This window comes from Eumetopias jubatus, unplaced genomic scaffold (genome assembly GCF_037043125.1).
Source record: "Eumetopias jubatus isolate StellerSeaLion01/CBP00866 unplaced genomic scaffold, mEumJub1_p1.0 scaffold_2, whole genome shotgun sequence".
NCBI classification, from domain to species: domain Eukaryota; kingdom Metazoa; phylum Chordata; class Mammalia; order Carnivora; family Otariidae; genus Eumetopias; species Eumetopias jubatus.
Window position 1 is genome coordinate 28,415,138 of NW_028274808.1, and position 21,354 is coordinate 28,436,491.

General features: G+C 43.8%; 1 protein-coding gene across 1 annotated transcript in view; it reads right to left on the bottom strand.

The window, feature by feature from the left end:
• Positions 1 to 18,750, bottom strand: part of GSR (glutathione-disulfide reductase) — a 41,231-nt gene extending 22,481 nt beyond the window's left edge. The window contains exons 1-4 of the mRNA XM_028087585.2: positions 18,454 to 18,750; positions 6,168 to 6,194; positions 3,466 to 3,554; positions 2,172 to 2,241 (exon numbers count right to left, since the gene is read on the bottom strand). Of these exons, the coding sequence (XP_027943386.1) occupies positions 2,172 to 2,241; positions 3,466 to 3,554; positions 6,168 to 6,194; positions 18,454 to 18,750 (483 nt within the window). The remainder of the gene's footprint in view (positions 1 to 2,171; positions 2,242 to 3,465; positions 3,555 to 6,167; positions 6,195 to 18,453) is intronic.
• Between the last annotated feature and the right edge of the window lie 2,604 nt (positions 18,751 to 21,354).

Here is a 21,354-nt window from a genome sequence, read left to right on the forward strand (position 1 = left end):
AAGCACACTGAAGAATGGTGTGTCTGCAGGAGGGTCAGAAAGCTCAGAAAGAAAAAAAGATAATGGTGAAGGAAGTAGAGGTGAAAGAGGAACACTCTGGCCAAGGGAGGAAAATGCAATGCTTCTGTTTTCTCAAACAAAATGGAAGAATACCACAAAATACCACGACAATGAAGTTCTGCACTGGAGATGTTGAGAATTCAGACTCTGGCACCCTCCGTGCCGGGGCCTCCCTTTCGGGGAATGAGACCAAGCTTCTGAAGCCATGATACATGTATTGGCAAGCAAATGTGGGCAACTTACCAGGAAAATGGAATCATGGGAGCTTGATCACAAAAGAGCGTATTTCAACATTTCAGAACATGTTCGGTTCTGATTTAAGTTATTTCCTCCTTCCCAAACAGCCCTCCAGGCCTGCTCTACAGATGACCTGCTTAACCAAGCTGAATCAAGATCAGTGCCAGAAGCCACAAGAAAAACCTTCCTCAGGAGAGAATGGTTTTCCACAGGGTGCTAGACAAAGAGGCATATGGGTCAACTGCCAATAATAATCATGTGGGGGAGGAAATGATATAATTTTTTTTAAGATTTTATTTATTTATTTGAGAGAGAGAATGAGATATAGAGAGCACGAGAGGGAAGAGGGTCAGAGGGAAAAGCAGACTCCCCACTGAGCAGGGAGCCCGATGCAGGACTCGGTCCCGGGACTCCAGGATCATGACCTGAGCCGAAGGCAGTCGCTTAACCAACTGAGCCACCCAGGCGCCTGAACCAATATAATTTTTATTTGCATTTCCTAAGATACTTGACAGAAAGTTTCCCTTCCTCTTCACAATTTCTGGATGAACTATAAGTAATTCCTTTCCCATAAGGTCACACACAGTAAGTTCGACTACACACCAAGATTTGTGAATATTAAAAAAAAAAAAAATGCTGTTCCTTGAGTGATTTTCCTAGCTCTTCTGCGAAAGTATTTTAGCTCACTCCATTTAAAAAAATTGATGTGGGTGTTTTAGTATAGCAAGTGGTACCTCTATGCTCATGTCTAACGGTCTTAGAATCTCTTGTCATCAGTGTAGAGGGACAAAAGGCCCCCAAATACTTCCCTCTTGAAGTGGGGATTAAGGTCAGAAAATATCACCCTCCCAAAAAATAAACCCAATGAATAAGAATCAATATAAAAATATAAGAAGTAACTCAACCCTAAAAGTTGGCTTATGAACATGCTCCCGATGAGATTATGCTGGCCCAAATATCACCAACAATCTACTGATCTAAATACAGTCTAAGCCCTGCAGAAATCTTAGAAACTGCAAAGTGAAACCACAAAGGCAAATAAGGATGGTGGGATGTATGCCGTCAAGAAAAGGACAGACGGGGTGCCTGAGTGGCTCAGTCGGTTAAGCGTCTGCCTTTAGCTCGGGTCATGATCCCGGGGTCCTGGGATCGAGTCCCACATCGGGCTCCCTGCTCCGCGGGGAGCCTGCTTCTCCCTCTGCCCCTCCCCCTGCTCACTCTCTCTCCCTCTCTCAGAGAAGAAAAGAAAAGAAAAAGGACCGATGGATGGTGCACCATTTGTCAATGTCTCCAGCAGCCCCGAGTGGAAGAAGTACGACATTTAAGCAGCAAGGCAGAAAAAGCCTCAGACTAGCAAAGGACAATATATATTTGCTGAAGGTAAACAAGCCTTTGCCCAATGTTCTTGATCAGACTTCATTCACAAAAAATAACCTTCTGAACCATAATTTGCTCTCTTGAGTACATCTAGCCACCAAGGATGAGGTTGCTGTGAGCAAATGAACAATGGCAGCTCTCTAGCCAGGCAGTACTTCCGATGTGAATTAATAAGCTGGAGCATTGCTGTGTAAATCGGTCTCTTATGTTTTGGGTTTCTGGAACTAAGTGGAGGGCCAGACCTATTAAAGGGGCGGCCATCATGAAAGACCCGGTTTACAAATCATACCATGTGCTGCCCACTCTGTAGAAAAAAAGACTGGCCTCCTGAGTCAGAGACTCGCTCTGGCAGGTCTACCTCAAAATCATTAACTGCAAAAGAAATAAAAGAAACAACAAGAGATATGCGCAAAGGCTATGTTTTTGTCTGGCCAGATGGGTAGCACAGTCCAGCAGAGAACAGCTCCCTCTCCAAGCTCCAAACCCAGCACACTCACCTTGGTTAGATTATTTTGATAGATGGTATTCAGGCGGCTCACATAGGCATCACGCTTTTCCTTTATGACACTGTAATGAAACTTGAGTCAGTACTGAGAAACAGGATTCTCTTCTTCCAGTTGGTGACTGGGGCATCTGTCCCAGAACACCCCATCAGCAGAGAATCACACACACGGAGAGCCGTCAACAAGATCCCCATGAGTGAGCATCTGTGAAGGCAGTTGCCCCTTCCCCTGTGTCCATCTGCTCTGCCATATGTGCAGAGCCCTCACTCTACTCCAGGGAGGACATTCGGGTGGAATCCACAGTACGTAACTTTCTTTCTGCCGAAAAGACAGGAAGAGCTGCTTTGGCAAGTGCCTAGGACTTAGCGGCCATTCAGTAAATAGTTGTTGAATAAATGAATGAATTTCCAAAAATCTGAGGGCTTCTAAAAGCTTATGGCAGTTCGTTAAAAAGTTAAACATAAAATTGGGGAAAAAAAGGAAAATTAAAAAAACAATAATAAATGAAATTGCCATTTGACCCAGCAATTTCACTTCTAGGTATAGACCCAAAAGAACTGAAAGCAGGGACTCGTAGATCAATGTTCGCAGCAGCATTATTCACAGTAGACAAAAGGTAGAAACAACCTAGAAGTCCACTGAAGGTTGGATGGATAAACAAAATGTGGTATGAACACAAGGGAATATTTTTTAGCCTTAAAAAGGAATGAAATTCTGACACACGCCACGACATGGATGAATTCTGAAAACATTATGCTAAGTGAAATAAGCCAGTCTTAAAAGGACAAATATCGTATGAAGTACCTAAAATAGGCAAATTCATAGAGACAGAAAGTAGGATAGTGCTACCAGGGGCTGGGGGGTAAGGGGAGATGAGTTATTGTCTAACGAGCACCTTGTTTCTGTTTTGGATGGTGGAAAAGTTCTCGAAATGAATGGTGGTAATAGTTGCACAGCACTATGAATATACTTAATGGCCCTGTATTAAGTTAAAAATAGCTAAAATGGACTTTGTGTGTCTTTGAAAGTCATTTTATTGAGGTAAGACTCACATACAAAAAACTGTACATATTTACATATTTACCATATACAACTTGATCAGTTTAGAGAAGTATACACCTTAAAACCAGCATCACCATCAAGGCCACAGATATCCATCACCTCCAAAACTTTATGTTATATATATTTTACCACAGGAACACCCTCCCAAAAAAGTTTGCAGCTCATTTAATTATGAAAGAAAAAGATTTATATTTGTAAATAGAACCCTCTGAGCATTAACGCTTACCGCCAATTGAATTTACTCTCACAACTTTGAAAGCCGTAATCAACGTGATCGTGCATGAATTCAGAATGGACAGCTGTGTTCCACATTACCTGTAAAAAAAAAAAAAAAAAAAAAAAAAGGTAGCCACAATAGTAGTACATGAGTCCTGAGGAAAGAAAGAAATCATGCATGAAAGGGAACTACATAATAGCAGATAAAAATAATGAACTTTAAAATAAAAATAAAACTAAACATTCTCAAAGTTCAGCAGTATGACCAGACAGATGTTGTAAGGAAGCTGCTGAAATGTTGCAGGAAATTATTTCTATTAAATTCCCTACTTTATAAACTCTATAGAAGCAGGATGTTATACGCCTCCCAGTCCTTCTGGTAAAAATTTATTGTTGCTTACCATCCTTGTTTTAAGTTTCAGATTTGTTGAAGCCCTGTCTTCTGTGATTAGCTCTAGGAAATGGAACTGCATCTGTAGTTCACAGTAAAGTGATTTAGAAGAAGCTATGAGATCAAGTTGGGACTGGAAACCTTAAGGAGAATGAATCCCTGTTATAATGTCGGTGCCTATGAACATGTCCTTGTTAAGGACGTGTGTAATTAGACATCTGGAACTCAGAGGTTTGTTACATCTCTGTGGAATGCAGCCTAAAATACATAAGGGCCTTTTATGCCAACTGATTATCATGATGACTAAATTCAAGTTGGCATCCAGAACTCTAGATGACAAACTATCATTTTTCTTTGTCAGACAAGCCTGAGACTCCATTTTTGACAAGCCTTGGATTCCTTCTGTGTACCTTTCTCCCTTTATGCCTAAAGATGAGTAACTGATGACCCTGCTGGATTCTGCTTTTTTAAAATTGAGGTAAAATTCATATAATACAGAATTAACCATTTTATCTGCTAGATTGTTTATCTTAAATAATACATATGAAAGGTCTGTCAATACTACAAAATAAAATAGGTTATTTTAAGAAACACCACTATAGGGGCGCCTGGGTGGCTCAGTCGGTTGAGCGGCTGCCTTCGGCTCAGGTCGTGATCCCAGGGTCCTGGGATCGAGCCCCACATCGGGCTCCCTGCTCAGCAGGGAGCCTGCTTCTCCCCTGCCTGCCGTTCCCCCTGCTTGTGCTTGCTCTCTGTCTCTCTCTCGTTCTGTGTCAAATAAATTAATAAAAAAAATATTAAAAAAAAAAAAAAGAACCACCACTATACATCTTCCCGTCATCAGGTACCGTATTTATTTACTTCCAATTCGTATTATATATGATGCTATAGTAACAGATACCCTCTGGAGAAGCTCTATATGAACTACACTGGACTTCCAGGCTTATCCTAATGAGGGTAGTAGCAGGCCCATCCATCTGATTCCTTCTCTACTGCTGTCCCACTCTACCCTTCTGGAGGAGTTACTCCAGGCTTCAGGCTGTTCTGGAAAACAAGAGGCAATTACCAACTGGTCTTCAAGAATGCAAAAGCACTTTGAAGTCAGTAGAGCCCTATGAAAATATAAGGTAAATGTCCTGCACATGTGATCAGAATAGAAGGAATATATGAAACATAATATATGGGAACAAAATATTACAAATTCAGGCTCCTAGGCCCAGATAATATTTTTAAATAATGAGGTAGCATCAATCAACGGATTTACTACCATAACTGGCTTAAACTACATAAAACCACCTTATAACTGATTTACATAATTCATATATCATAACTGCATGACTCCAATTAGAAGAGTCCAAAATCTAAAACCAAAAGGAAAGAAAATAATTGAGGAAAAGTGTCCCACAGTAAAAAAGAAACCTTCCTATGATAAAAACAAACAAACCCCCAAAAACAAAACCCAAACCCCACCTACCTATACTAGGGAACAGATTATAAAAATCCCTTCTGGCATTATACTCAGGTATGTGTCACTGAAAAGATTAGGAATATTTGCTTACCTGTTACCAAAAAAATGCCAGTTTAGAAAGTAATCTCAGTAACAAAAGGTTTAAAGTTTAGGATTATAATATGTTGGGTTTTTTTTTTAAGATTTTATTTATTTATTTGACAGGGAGAGACACGCTTAACAACTGAGCCACCCAGGCACCCCGGATTATAATATGTTTTGAAAGCACATTCAAATGTGGAGTAAAATGATTTGCCAGTATAAGCAAGAGGCAGCTTTGGAAATAAGAGCTGCCATTTCTTCGTCTTTTGTCACAGGTGAAGGACAAGTTCATTCAGTGTGCCCTATACCACAGACACTAGGAATGAAAACCACCACAGTTGTTAAGAGAATCCATGAGGCTACAGAATTAAATGGGAATACTTAAGAAGATTCCATTCAGGGGGCGCCTGAGTGGCTCAGTCGTTAAGCGTCTGCCTTCGGCTCAGGTCATGATCCCAGGGTCCTGGGATCGTGCTCCACATTGAGCTCCCTGCCCTGCGGGAAGCCTGCTTCTCCCTCTCCCACTCCCCCTGCTTGTGTTCCTGCTCTCACTATCTCTCTCTCTGTCAAATAAACAAATAAAATCTTAAAAAAAAAAAAAGATTCCATTCAGTTATTTAGATTGAGAAAAAGCAATCCTGTGCAGATGGACCAGTCCTAATCACTGGACCTAGATATAATCTCACTCATGCACTCTGAGCTAATAAATCAATGCATTCGTTAATCAAATATGTAAAAGGAGTGTGGAAAGAAGAAGAAATAAAAATTCTACCTTTTTGGGTACACATCCAACATTCACCTAGGGGGGGAAAAGGACAGATTTTAAGAATGTTAAACTCAAATCATCCCACAAACCTGCAAGAAATGAACCCCAAGCATCAACCCAGGAGACTTACTTAAGTTCTATGTCACCTTCTACAGTTACTACCTTTTTTCTATTACGGAGTTGTTAAAGATATGAATGTTCCTTTTCTTATACGATGAGGCAGAGAATTTTATTTGTCAGCACTTTCTCAAGAAAAACAGTCACTGAGAAAGAGACAGAAAATAATTCGATGTCCACAGGGCTACGCAGTGCAGGGGTGGTACAGGTCAGGAGGTGGCCCAAGGCTGAACTTGTACAGAACCCAGAAGTCTGAAGCAGAAGAAAGCAGCAGGAGGTAAGAGGGCAATTGAGCCATCTGAGCAGCTGGTCTAGAGGATTTCTGGGAAACTTATGCCACACTCTGGGTAAAATCCTCAAAATGCCCCTTTGAAAAATTCTCTAGCAGAAATCTACGTTACTTTTCAGGACCAAAAGACAATGAAGAGGGGCGCCTGGGTGGCTCAGTTGGTTAAGCAACTGCCTTCGGCTCAGGTCATGACCCTGGAGTCCTGGGATCAAGTCCCACATCAGACTCCCTGCTCAGCGGGGAGCCTGCTTCTCCCTCTGACCCTCTCTCCTCTCGTGCTGTTTCTCTCTCTGTCTCAAATAAATAAATAAATAAAATCTTTAAAAAAAAACAACAAAGGACAATGAAGAATCAAGCAGTAAGGTCATCCACGCTATTCTGTATGTGTACATATATATGTATGAATGCATATATATGTACATATACATACATGCTTATATATATCCATGCTTATATACTTGCTAGAGACAGACCACAAATTTGATTCTTAGCCTTCTAGCTGCCAAAACACAAAGGAAAACACAAGCGGTTGTAAGATGTCACACAAAAACCAACCAGTTGTTTAAGAAAGCAACTATTTATACCCCTCAGACTAGAGAGAAATTCTTCCCAACAGTCCCTGTAAACAAGCTGTGATATATGTTTACGTACAAATTTTTGTTTCCATCTGTTTATTTCCTTTCGATCACATGCTAAAATTTGTAATATGGAAAAAAAAAAAAAAGCTGGGTTAAGAGTAAGATTAATCAGGGGGCGCCTGGGTGGCTCAGTTGTTAAGCGTCTGCCTTCGGCTCAGGTCATGATCTCAGGGTCCTGGGATCGAGCCCCGCATTGGGCTCCCTGCTCAGCGGGGAGCCTGCTTCTCCCTCTCCCACTCCCCCTGCTTGTGTTCCCTCTCTCACGGTGTCTCTGTCAAATAAATAAATAAAATCTTTAAAAAAAAAAAAGAGTAAGATTAATCAGAATATAGACCATAATATTGTACTATAATTATGTAATGTGATAAATATCATTACATGGACAATCATATTATATAAATGTATCAAGGTAACATGCTGTACACCTTAAACTTACACAAGTACTACATGTCAAATGAATTCAATAAGAAAATTAAAAGAGTAAGACTGATTAAAATGAAGAAATTTATACTTGGCTGAATGGGTAAACACAAGGTGTACCTTAGCAGAGGAGCTGGTTGCAAAAGGAAAACTACATTGACCTCACTCTTTTGAAGGGCAAATTAGAGACCCCCTCAGCCCTGGAAACTTGTCATGTAATGTGTATCCCTGACTCCCTTTAATCTTATAAATACTGACTGGGAGGTGTTGGTGACATCTTGGCAATTACAATGAAGTTATGAGTTTTTTTTTTAAATTTTTTGAGAGAGAGAGAGAGAGCATGAGCAGGGTGGTGATGGTGTAAGGAGCAGAGGGAGAGAGAGAATCTTAGGCAGGCTCCATGCCCAGAACAGAGCCTGATGTGGGGCTTGATCTCAGGACCCTGAGATCATGACCTGAGCCGAAATCCAGAGTCCAGGCACCCCTGAAGTTATGAGATTTAAATAAGGTCTCAACTGTATATCCTCAAAAATATCAGTATGTTCACTCATGCCTATTGGCATGGAGTAAAGACTGAATATTTAAATACTGTTGGTTTCTGGAAATAATTTATATCAGGTGTTTACAGCTCTGCTGATCATGACCATAAGGAGCTAGGATGGCTCTCTATAAGCCCAAAGAATACAAGCCTACTTCTTACAGAATATTTTCTGGGCATCCTGCAGTGAAATCTGAACTACATATGTACGCACCTGCCAAGGGATTTTATATGAAATGGTAGAGTAAAAGAAACCTGCCCAAATCTCATTAAGATCTCAAATATTTGAAAAAGGTCTTATGAACAGTCACCCGATATTGCTCTACTTGCAGCATACCTCCTGCAATTTCATTTTAATCCTATTATTTCCCATTATTCTGCACCCAGGAATTATAAAGGAGTGAGTTATGTTTCTATAAGTTTCAAGCTATCAGTCATTTTGGAGGTTTTTCTCCTAGAAAGAGACAGGTCACACACTATCTAGTTGTGGACTTGGATCTTTTATGAGATTTTGCTAAAATAAGGATTCAGAAGGCAACAGAAGTGGGAACTCAGATGATTGAGATAAGGGGGCAGAATTCAACCCTCATAAAATAAAGGCATCACAGCTACACTAGCATTACAAGCAGGCTATTCAAAAAGTACTTTATATTAGCAGTTAGAACAATTTACAGCTTTCTCCCTGCACTGCCCAGCCATCGGTCTAAGCAGAGGATATGCTATTTCTCAATTCCCAAGTATTTGAGTTATGGAAATAGATGGAATGAGCCAATTCTAAGGAAGGAGGAAGACAGGTGTTTCCTATGTGGTAGAAGAGAGGAAGGCAGCTGAATCCCAGCCCCTTGGTGGCAATGATTTTATCATCAGACCTGCCCTTCCCGGTTCATCTGGAGGGCAGGGTGCTTCCAAGTCCCTTCTATGCACAGTTCTATACCCTGCAGTTGGCAGCTTAAGTTCACCAAGAGGCTTCAATGAGGACAGAATCCAAAATCACTTTCCCCAAAAGTACGGATGATTTCAATACACTACATAAATACACTCCATTTGTCCTATAGTCAACCTTCTCCAGCTTCCCAGGAACCTTTAAAAGCAATTTAAATGGTCATAAGGCACTAAATGTTCTGAACCACTCTCAGGCATCATCAATTTATTCCTCATGTACATTTGGGGCTATCTGAAAGCTATTGAGGCAATTTTTTAAAAAGTTTGGGACATGCTTCTTCTAAGGGCCAAGATAGCCTTTCACTCGTCCCAAGTGTTATGACTAACTTTGGTTTGCTTTTTATTTTATTCATTTTTTTAAAGATTTATTTATTTATTTTGAGAGAGTGAGAATGAGAGAGAGAGAGAGAGAGTATATGAGAGAGGAGAGGGTTAGATAGAGGGAGAAGCAGGCTCCTCGCTGAGCAGGGAGCCGGATGCAGAACTTGATCCCAGGACTCCGGGATCATGACCTGAGCCAAAGGCAGTCGCTTAACCAACTGAGCCACCCAGGTGCCCCTTTGGTTTACGTTTTAGAAGTCTCTGCCTTTTTTCCTTCTAAAATGTTTTAACTTGCTGGGACGCCTGGGTGGCTCAGCTGGTTAAGCGTCTGCCTTCGGCTCAGGTCATGATCCCAGGCTCCTGGGATAGAGCCCCAGGTTGGGCTCCCTGCTCAGCGGGAAGTCTGCTTTTCTCCTTCTCCCTCTGCTTGCTCTCTCTGTCTCTCTCTCAGATAGATAAATAAATCTTAAAAAAAAAAAAAAGAAAGAAATACAACTCGCCCTATTTTGACAGCTCCTAGTAATAGGCCTCCAGGTCTTTCCACTGGTTTTAGAAACCTAGTTACACTTCAGCACAACACAACTGATGACCAGATGCCTCTCTGACTTGGAAGGGAAGAAAACAGCCATTAGTTATCAACAGAGCTGGGGAAGCCAGGGTGGAAAGCTCTGTATAGTCATGCTCAACCAACCCTTCTTCCTCTCTAGATGACAGGTGCAGTAGGTTGTCAGAAGAACACAAGCACAGAGTCAGACAGACATGAGTTTGAATCCCAACCTTCCCTCCTACTTACTGGCGGTTGGTGGGTAAGTTTCTAAATCTCTGAGCTCAGTTTCTTATTCTGTAAAATGGGAATGGTAATACAGAGATTTTGAGAAGATGCGAGATAATGCAAATAAAGCACCTCTTTTCTAATTTATGATAGATCTGAGGATGACACGGACTCCCCTGAATTATTTCTGCAGTCTGCTGGGCCCCCAAGCTCACAAAAGGCTTTTTGAAAAAGAAGAGATCAATTCCCCTGGTGGCTGGCTCCCTTTCAGGAATGAATCAACTGATGGCAGAAAGCTTGCCTCCCAGGCTGGGACACCAGGGTGATGGGTTCTCAGGGCTCTGACTTCCCAGGGGTGCACACAGCGGATAAGACCTGAAACATACAACACTTTCCACCTGGCAAATTTCCCTGCAGAGCCCTCATTCCCCAGGGGGCATTAACCAATGATAAGCCTTAGAGACAAGTTTCTCGAATTCCTGAGGACAGCCAACACCAGAGACACTCCTGTAGCTTTGCGTTCTTTGCAATCTGACAGTCCATCTCTGGGAACTCCCTGTCCCGACCTAGGGTTCAGAATCCTGTTCAGTTTGCCTGCCAGCATTGGCTCACAGTAGAGACGGGGGCCCCTCCCAACAGGGACAGAACAGGTGAAGAGTCTGATGATACACACGGCAAAATTCAGGGGCTTCACCATGTTTCTAGGCTGCACGCCTCTCACCTTCAGTTCTGCCCAGATAGGTAAAAACTTCACACTGCCCATGTCGGTGGTAAAATGAGGATCTGGTCCACTGACAACTGCACCTGTCAAGAATGCCACCTGCACTTAACAGTAGACTTCCTTCTTCTGGTTCCCTGCTTCTTTTTCCCGTCACAGAGTTGCCTACAGTTACCTGTTTTCTTTTTTTGCATCCTACCACCTGGTTCAAGACTGGCATGAGGAAGGAGCACTTAGAATATGCTGGATCAGTCATCATTCACTAAGCAAAACCCTATGACTTCATCAGCTCATTCTTTCAGCAACTCTATACTGAATACCTACTTAGTGCATGCCTGACCGTCCTAGGGGTTGGAGTAGATAGGCGACCAGAACAAAGATCCCTGTCTTCGTCAAGTTTCATCAGCTTCACACCAACAGTGACTGAATGAGACCACTTGGCCCTGTGCCTCTACTACTCTGACGCCATCACGCAATTAGCTCAATTCTGACACTATCTACCTAGAGGTAGCATCAGATCCCACAGATTGGGGGTTTGGTCCTTCAAGCCGGTTGGCTGCCCTACTGCACATGCCAATCACAAGACCAGTTATCACCTGTGCTCCAGACCAACTCTCAGAGGTTCCAACAACGCCCTTCTCGGGTTGGATTAATTGCTAGAGTGGCTCATGGAAATTAGAGGAACATTTTACTTACTAGATTACCAGTTTACTATAAAAAGGATGTAACCCAAGCACAGGCGGGTGGAAGAGATCCATATGTGGGAAGGTGTGGAGCTTCCGCCACTCTCCTCCAATCTCCATGTGTTTGCCAAACCCAGAAGCTCTCTGAACCCCAACCTTTTGGGCTTTTTTCTCCCTTCAAAGATTTGTTTACATGGCATGATTGATTCAACCTCCAGCTCTCCTCCCCAGAGGCCAGGGAGATGGGAATGAAATCCCAACCCTCAAATCACAAGGTTGGTTCTCCAGCCAACCAGGTCTCACCCTTAGGTTCTTTCCAAAAGTCACCTCATTACATAAACTCAGGTGTGGAATATTCATTTGTTATAAATATCAAGATACCTTTATTACTTTTATCACTTAGAAAATTCCAAAGGGTTTTTAGGAGCTCTGGGCCAGGGCCAGGGACCAAGACCAAAGGTATATTTTTTTATCATAAATCACAGCATTATACCTTGACACATTTTAAACATCCAATATCCATGTCTTTACCTTCAAATTTCAGACTTCAATTAAAGATTAGTACTGGGAGGCTAAAGAAAAAAAAAGTATTCTGTGCAAAACAGAATCTAAAGCAAGAAAATGAAATGATACAAGAGATATTAACAAAGGTTGGAATTAAAATCATTTTGGCTCTGGGCGCCTGGGTGGCTCAGTCGGGTAGGCATATGCCTTCGGCTTAGGTCGTGATCTCAGGGTCCTGAGATCGAGCCCCACACTGGGATCTCTGCTCAGCGGGGAGCCTGCTTCTCCCTCTCACTCTGTGCTCTCTCTCAAATAAATAAAATATTTTAATAAAATCATTTTGGCTCAATACTTAGCTAAGCAGAACATGAGATTAATGTGGACCTCTCAGTCCCAGGTGTCAAATTTATTTTATTTTTTTAAGATTTATTTGAGAGAGAGAGAGACAGAGAGAGAAAAGCACGAGCTGGGGGAGGGGTGGAGGGCGAGGAAGAAAGAGAAATCTCAAGCAGACTCCCCCGTGAGTACGGAGCCCAACAAAGGTCTTGATCCCACGACCCTGAGATCATGGCCTGAGCCGAAATCAAGAATTAGATGCTTAACCAAGCCGCCCAGGGGCCCCTCAGCTGTCAAATTTAAAAGAACTGTTACTCTGAGGCATCCAGGGGGACCCAGAAATAGCTATGTGAGACAGAACTTCTTCTGGATGGTCAGTTCTCTACCCCCTGATGCCCACGACAGTGATCTCTGGCCCTACATCTCCTGCTCCCTCACCAAAAGAAAAGAACCTAGGATTGTATATCCTCATTTCATATCTAATGTTGTAACACCCAGTGAATAAATGGTTATTAATTATAAGGTCATTAGTCTTCCCACAAAATTCCTTCAATCCCACTCTACAAGAAACATTCTCTGTTACGACTTGTTTAAAGTACCCTTTACAAACAAATAGGACCTCTGAGGAGTTCCGAGGCAGCCTTTCTTTTCTGGCCTGGCAGATTTAATGGGTTCTGAGGCAAGATGACAAAGCAATATTACACTAATCCTAGCACAAAAAAATTAAACCATCAACAGGGTAAATCAAAAGAGCAATTTCAACACTAGGATTTGCTTACCTCAACTAACCCCACCCTTTCTGATCACTCCTTTATTTGGCACTTATGAATATAGGTGTGCCACACCTTACGAAACTCTAAACCCACAAAACAAATTAGGGTAACTTTCTGTTTTTGAGGGTTACCTGTCAACACTGAAGCTGTGTTGGGGTACGTGAGTGGCTCAGTCAGTTAAGCATCTGCCTTCGGCTCAGGTCAGATCCCAGGGTCCTGGGATTGAGCCCCAGGTTGGGCTCCCTGCTCAGCGGGGAGTCAACTTCCCTCTCTGCACCTCCTCCTTGCTTGTGCATGCTCTCTCTCAAATAAATATTAAATAAAGTCTTAAAAAATACTGAAGGTATGATCTCCTTTATGTAAATGTCCACTTAAAAATGCATATTCAACCTTGGGACATTATATTAAAATAAGGGAAATAAATGAAATATTGCAGGATTTCACCTACATGAGATATCTACAATAGTCGAATTCATAAAACCAAAGGATGGAATGGTGGTTGCCAGGGTCTGGACAGGGGTGGGAGAGGAATGGGAAGTTACTAATCAACAGGCACAAAATTTCAGTTAAGCAGATGAGTAAGTTCTAGGTATCCTGCTGTATCACATTGTACCTATAGTCAACAACACTGCACTGCTTAGAAATCTGTTAAGAGGGTATATTTCATGTTGTGTTCTTACCATTAAAATTTTTTTAAAAATATGTTCAGCCTTATGTGGAGATATAGGCATCATAATATCAAAGTACCTGATATCACCTCCAAGGTCGGTCGATTTACATGTGGCTAAGTCATGGTTTTCAGCCTAGATAAACACAAACAACAGTCTACTGAGCAGCCTGTTTCTCAGGCATCTTTTAAAACCCCCGCCTTTCCTGTTGGCCTCTCCAATTGGCGCTGTGCAGCACCGTTCACAGTGACATTAATAATCAAGAAGACTTCTACTAGGTACAAACTTCCAGCTATAAAATCAGTAAGTCATGGGGATACGATGTACAGCATGGTTAATAATACTATATTGCATATTTGGAAGTTGCTAAAAGAGTTGATCTTAAAAATTCTTATCACAAGAAAAAAAGATTTGTAACTATGCATGGGGACAAGCTTAACTCAACTTCTGGTGGTCATTCCGCAGGATATACAAATATGGAATCATTATGCTGTACACTTTAACTAATACAATGTTATACGTCAATTACATCTCTATTAAAAAAGAAAAGAGAAAGGAAGAGAGAAGAGAGAAGAGAGAGGAAAGGGAGGGGGAGGGGAGGGGAGGGGAGGAGAGAAAAGGAAAGAAAAAGAGAAAAGGCTTTGGGCCCAGTAAGCAACCCTTAGAACGAACTCCCGTTGGTAAGAACTGCACACCTATACCACAAGAATCCGGTTACAGAATCAGTACACTCAGCAAGAACACTGGAACATGTGCTCCCACAGGCCCTGAGGCAAAGGGCGCAGTAAATCAGAAAGAACTTTTCCTCAAGCTGATTCTTCCCATGTCTGCGTAGGCCGAGAACTGAACCACAGAGACAAAACTCCCAGAAGGTCTCATTCACCTTGGCTCTGGGCAATCTTTGCATTTCTCCTTAGTTGATCACGAGGGAAGTATTACGCTTAATGTTTTGGAGATGCCAAAAACTGAATTCAAAGATCATCTCATTTATTTTTCTGCCCTCAGAAATGACTTAATTGCAATAGGCAACAAGAGTTTATTATCTTTAATTGAATTCTAGGGAAAAATAGATGATTTCTTCCAGTTTCCCACTTTTAGTGTCCAACCTAATACCCTACAACTTTTTCCCCATGGAGAAAAATAAAGACCAATTTAAGGGTGGAATCATGGTATGAGAGCTACCCATGCCTCTTGACCTGGTTTATCCGTTAGGTTTAGTATATTTTAGCTGCCACCACTCTGCTCCTCAGTAAGGGTGCTGAACCAGAACAATGCTTCCCAAATTGCTACAAGGATCTGTGGGAGTCTAATCCTAAATGAAAGGAAAATAACAAGGTTCATGTAGTGTTTCATAAAGCTAAAAGTATTGGGGCACCTGGGGGGGCTCAGTCGATTAAGCCTCCGCCTTTGGCTCAGGTCATGATCTTGGGGTCCTGGGACTGAACCCCCCATCGGGCTCCCTGGTTAGCAGGGAGTATGCTTCTCTCTCTCCCTCTGCCCCCTCCACTCGTGCTCACTCTTTCTCTCTCTCTAATAAGTAAAATCTTTAAAAAAGAAAAAACACAATCCCTCTAACGGGATGATCACCACCAGAAGTTGAGTTAAGGTACAGGAAGACTTTAATTTGGATCTTCGGTGTGAATTCATCCGCAGCAACTTAAAAAATTCACCATGCTCCAGAATCAAAATATTTTATTTAGGAAGAAAATGCTTAACAAATCAATATTAAAGAAACTTCTTTTTGACTGTCCCCAGGGACATCTTTCAATTGTACCACTACCACAAAACCACTTTTATTGAGTCACTCCCCTACTCAAAAACCATTTCACACAGTTCACTTCGTTCTTTTTAAGTAAGTTCTACACCCAATGTGGGGCTTGAACTCACCACCCCAACATTGAGAGTCACATGCTCTATGGACTGGGCCAGCCACGTGCCCCCAGGAACTTCATTTTTTTTTTTTTACCACAACCTACCCATCAGCTTCCCCTATCTGACTTCTATTAGAGACACCCTCTGCTCCAAATTCAATTACACAACCTAACGTGCCTCTCTGCCTTTGCCTCTGATCCTACCCTATCAAAAAATGGTATTCATCCTGTTCAAGTTCAGAAAGATACTCTCTCCAGGAAGCCTGGGTGGCCCAGTTGGTTAAGCGTCTGCATTCAGCTCAGGTCATGATCCCACCGTCCTGGAATTGAGTCTCACACTGGGCTCCCTGCTCGGCGGGGAGTCTGCTTCTCCCTCTGCCTGCCGCTCCCCCTGCTTGTGCTCTCTTTCTCTCTCTCTGACAAATAATAAAATCTCTAAAAAGAAAGAAAGATACTCTCTCCTTCACAAAAGCATCCATCCCATGGTGCCCAGGCAGAAGTGATGATTCCAACTCTCCACTACTGTAATTCTTTACTATCGGCAGCAATTAACACAGACCACCTCACTTTGGAGTTGACTGTCAACATTTTGTTTCCCCACTATATTGCAAATTCCATGTGGGAAGGGACCTTTGCCTTTCAGATATTTGTACCTACCCTTTTCTCTCCGCCAGCCTCAATCCAAGTACTTAGCACTTAGAATACAGGAAATGAAGACATGAACAAATGAAATGATGTGCTTCAGAGGGCCTCCCTTTTCCCTGCACCTGCTTGGAAATCACAGGACATAAGAAGTTTATTACTGCAACTATAGCTAGCCTAGATAACTGGAATCTTAAATTTAAACTCTTGTCTTATCAATTGTTACATATTCTCTGATATTCAACACATACCTAACACCCTTCCTTGTAATTCAAAACCAAAAGCCAGTTTGAGAAGAACCCAAATGGAATGTCATGAAAATATGAAATAGGGGATCTCCCCAAGATACCAATGCTTACAGGAAAAGAAAAGTTGCTGTGGCAGAATGACACAGGCAAGGCCAGGCATTCTATAAGGAAGCAGTAAATGGCTGAACAGAGCTATTCTTCGCTTGCTCCAGACGTAGTTCACCTCTTAGTGTATTCATATTCCTAACAAGAACCTAAAAATGCCCCTTCTTGATTAATATCAGTGGAACCAGGCAAGAATGATGGATGCCACACGCTGATTATGATGTAACGCAGAAGGAGGAAAACTGAGAGAAGTAAAGAGGTACAGGGTGCCTGGCTGGCTCAGTCAGTAGAGCGTGAGACTGGATCTCCGGGTTGTGAGTTCCAGCCCCACGTTGCGTGTAGAGATTACGTAAAAACAAAATCCTAAAAAAAAAGAAAGAAAGAAAGAAAAAAGAGGTAGGAGGATGAGAAATCATCAAGTGCTCTCACCAGCTGTCCAGGGGGCCTCCTAGTGGCACCTTCTCTGTTTTCTGCAGAGACACACTTCTAATGGAGTCTGCACTAAGATGTCAAGGTGCAAGGTGATGATTACCAGGGATTTTTCCTTTCCTCCATTCCCACTTTCATGCTGAACATGAAAAATGAGTACTGGACGAGTCAGCCCTTTCCACAAACTGTCAATTTTGAGTTTGATTCATTACACATATGGTTATTGAGCAAGATATTTTGTTAAGGTGATAAAAGGGGCAAAACACATGAACCCATCCCTGCCCTTAAGGAGTCCCCAATTTGGTGTAATTTAAACATCAGTCTCCAAAAGAATGTGGAAAACCCTTTCCAATCCCAGGTTACTCTTGGATACAGAATTGTAATGTTAATAGCAAGTACCTCACCCAAGTCTTGTGACAGAAAAGGCCACAGCAATTACATGGGAACTTTTTTTTTTTTAACGAAGCTTCTCAATCGTAAGATTTTCGACCCTCTTTTTTGGAGGCGGTTTTAAAATCCACCCCCCAAAAAACACAAAACCAACAAAAGGAAAAGATCTGAGAATTCAATTAATTGTAAATCCTACATCGAGGTAAACTATAGTCAGTGGTTGTCAACTTTGGCTGCAATCAGAATCACCTGTTGAGCTTCTAAAGACTCCCAAAGCCCAGGCTGCACCTCAGACCAGTGAAATCAGAAGCCACGGGAGTGGAACCCAGGCAGAATTTTGCCAACTTCTCATGTGATTCGAATATGCAGTCAAGGGGCGAGAACCATCGCTGTAAATCATTGTGCCCCTTGAAATGAGAGGATCAGGATCCGCATTCCTCCAAGGCGTGTACCCAATCCGGCTCCCCGACCCCCCGCGCCAGCTGCAATTTTTTCCACGGGCAGTTGTTTCACGGATCTGGGAATGAGATCAAGGATGGAATACAGTACTCTTCCACCTTGAGGAGGGAGGATGCAGTCAAGTTCTGTTAGGTTTTAACCCCCTACGGTTAACACTGCCCCTGGGCTGGAAGAGACGAAGGCTTCGCTTTGGGAGCCGCGGGGAAGCCCTTAACACTTGTCTCCTCTAAACCTGCTGGGACCCTGATTTCAGATGCGGGTGGGAAAGCAGAGAGCGCGGCGCTGGGGACCCATGCCCGGACTGACGGACTGCACTAGCAAAGAGGACAGGCTGCCCCTGCGAAGCGAAGACAAAGCCGGGCTGCGGGACGCGGCGCCGCAGAGACACAAGCGCCAGGAGACGCCCGCCGCCGGGGACCCCGTACTCACGCATGTGCCGCCCAGCTTGTGGCTCTCCACCACGGCCGCCCTAGCGCCCAGCTCGGCCGCCCTGCGCGCGCTGGCCAGCCCGCCCGAGCCGCCCCCGATCACCAGGTAGTCGTAAGAGGCCGAGACGCCGGCGGCGGGCGGCGGGCGCTGCAGCTGCGGCTCCTGCCTGCACGCCATGGCGCGGGAGAGGGCGCGGGTGCGCCGCGGCGGAAGCAGCGGGAAGCGGGGGAAAGCGCGCGCGGCCCGCGGCCAGCTCGGCCCGGCGCTCGCGCTCAGGGCCCGAGGCAGCAGGGCCATGCACGCGGAAGTACGCGCGAAGAGCGGGGCGGGGAGGGGGGGGGCCGCGGGCGGTCCCGGGGAAGGGGGTGGAGGGGGGGAAATGCCCGGGCCTCGGGCAAGCGCAGCCTCACGGTGACTAAGCACCCGGCCAGGGCGCGGGGGGAGGGGGTGCAGGGGAGGGGTGGGGCTCCCTGGCCGCGGCCCCGCGGGCGCCACCACCCGCCCCCCCCCGCGCGCCAGCCTGCCCGCCCGGCCCAAACCCACCGGGTTAGAGGGCTCTCTCGGCTTTCAGCCCAGCACCTGGGACCCCGCACCCGAGTGGCATCAACCGGATGTAGCTTTCCGAAGGCCCTGTGGGGCGAGGAGGGATGAGCGCCCTGTTTTGTTTCACCCGCCTTTTCCTGAGCGGGGACCTTGGGAGTTGCCAGTGGCGCCAACTTCTTGAGGAAGGGAGGTATGCCCTTCATTATTTTGGAGGGTGATGTTTCTCAGTTTGATCCGCAGACTACCTGGATTGCTGATTTGCTGATTCCTAGGCTTTAATCCAGATGTACTAAATCGGATTCTCTGGGGGCCGGACCCCAGCCATCTATGCTGTAAACAATTCTCTAGGTTTCAGGAGAATCTAGAACATGTTTAGTTTGGGAAACATTGGAATAAATATTTTTGTGGTCCACAAGTTAAGCATAACAAAAGCATTTTACTCCCAAGCAATAGAGACTGGAGAGTCGTTTTATTTTTTTCTTTTTAAGATCTTATTTATTTATTTGACAGAGAGAGAGACACAAGCAGGGGAAGTGGGAGAGGGAGAAGCAGCCTTCCCGCTGAGCGGGGAGCCCGATGCGGGGCTCGATCCCAGGACCCTGGGATCATGACCTGAGCCGAAGGCAGACGTTTAAGGACTGAGCCACCCAGGCGTCCCTGGACTGTCGTTTTAGAATCTCTGGAACCACCAACTGCACAAGAAAGGAGTAAGTGGGCTTTGAATTTGTGTGGTGTTAGGCCACCCTCTGCCGCACTATGACCCGGCCCATCACCCACAGGCTGAGAGCCCTTGTTGTAGCCTGAGGAATGAAGGTCCATGTCACAGAGAAGCTGGACCCAGCGCACTGAAGGGGAATGGGGACTAACTACACTCCAGTTAAAATGGTATCCACTTCTTTTTTTTTTTTTTTAAGCCTTTTTACCCCCTTGTTTAGAAAGTAATATGGGGAGGGGCGCCTGGGTGGCTCAAGTCGTTAAGCGTCAGCCTTCGGCTCAGGTCAGGATCAAGTCCCGCATCGGGCTCCCTCCTCGGCGGGAAGCCTGCTTCTCCCTCTCCCACTCCCCCTGATTCTGTTCCCTCTCTCTCTCTCTCTCTCTCTCTCTCTGTCAAAATAAATAAATAAAATCTTAAAAAAAAAGTAATATGGGGAAAGAAAGGAAAGTTCTTCCAGTAGGACACCATGTAATAAATGTAGAAGGAACAACAGTTAGGAAAAGCAACATTTTGCAACAATCATAGTGATAATTGTGTCAGTAAACATCAGTAAATGGGTGAAAATTTGATGAGGAAAAGCTTATTTACAGTCTTAGAATATGTCCCCACAGATTGCTATTGATTACAAAGGGAGAAGAGTAACTTTACAGGGGGCCAGACACCACCATACCCAAGTGATCAAAGTTGAATATTGCCAGTAAAGAGACAGTTGTCACTGTGGGCCCTGTGAGGTGAAGCAGTAAGAAGTACACAATTTCACTTATGTTGTATTCCTGCTGGAAATCCGTAATCTGAATCTAATCACGGGGGAACACTCAGAAAAACCCACTCTGAGGAGAATTTTACAAACAACTAGCCCATACTTTTTAAAAACTATCAATGTCTTGGGGCACCTGGGTGGCTCAGTCGGTTGGGTGTCCAACGCTTGGTTTCTGCTCAGGTCATGATCTCATGGGTCATGGGACTGAGCCTGGCCACTGGTTCCATGCTCAGCCAGGGAGTCTGCTTGAAGATTCTCTTCCTCTGCCCCTCCCCGCCCTCTTTCAAACAAATAAATTGTTTTAAAAAGTAAAATAAAAGCTATCAATGTCTTGAAATTAAAGCAAGGCAAAGGAACTATTCCAGGTTAAAGAATAGTGAAGAAATATGAGAAATAAAGACAAGGCTTGATCCTGGATGGGATTCTGGATTGGCGAAAATTCACTGTAAAGGATAGTTGGTGAAATTTGAAGTGTGGCCTATATAATATGTTATGGTACTACATCGATGCAAAATTTCCTGATTATTGTACTGTGGTTATGTAAGAGAATAGCCTTCTTTTATTTTTTTTTTTTTAGTTTTTATTTATTTGAGAGAGAGCAAGAACAAGGAGAGGGAGAAGCAGATTCCCCACTGAGCAGGGAACCCAACACAGGGCTCAATCCCAGGACTTGGGGATAATGACCTGAGCCGAAGGCAGACACTTAACCAACTGAGCCACCCAGGCGCCCTGAGAATATTCTTGTTCTTAAGAGATACACACTGAAATATTGAGGAGTAAAGAGTCTGAGTCTGAGAAACTTGGATGCATTTCCCACCACAGGCACTGTCATGGTCACTTCACCTCTCTAAGTGTCAGTTTTTTCATCTGTGAAATGGGAAGG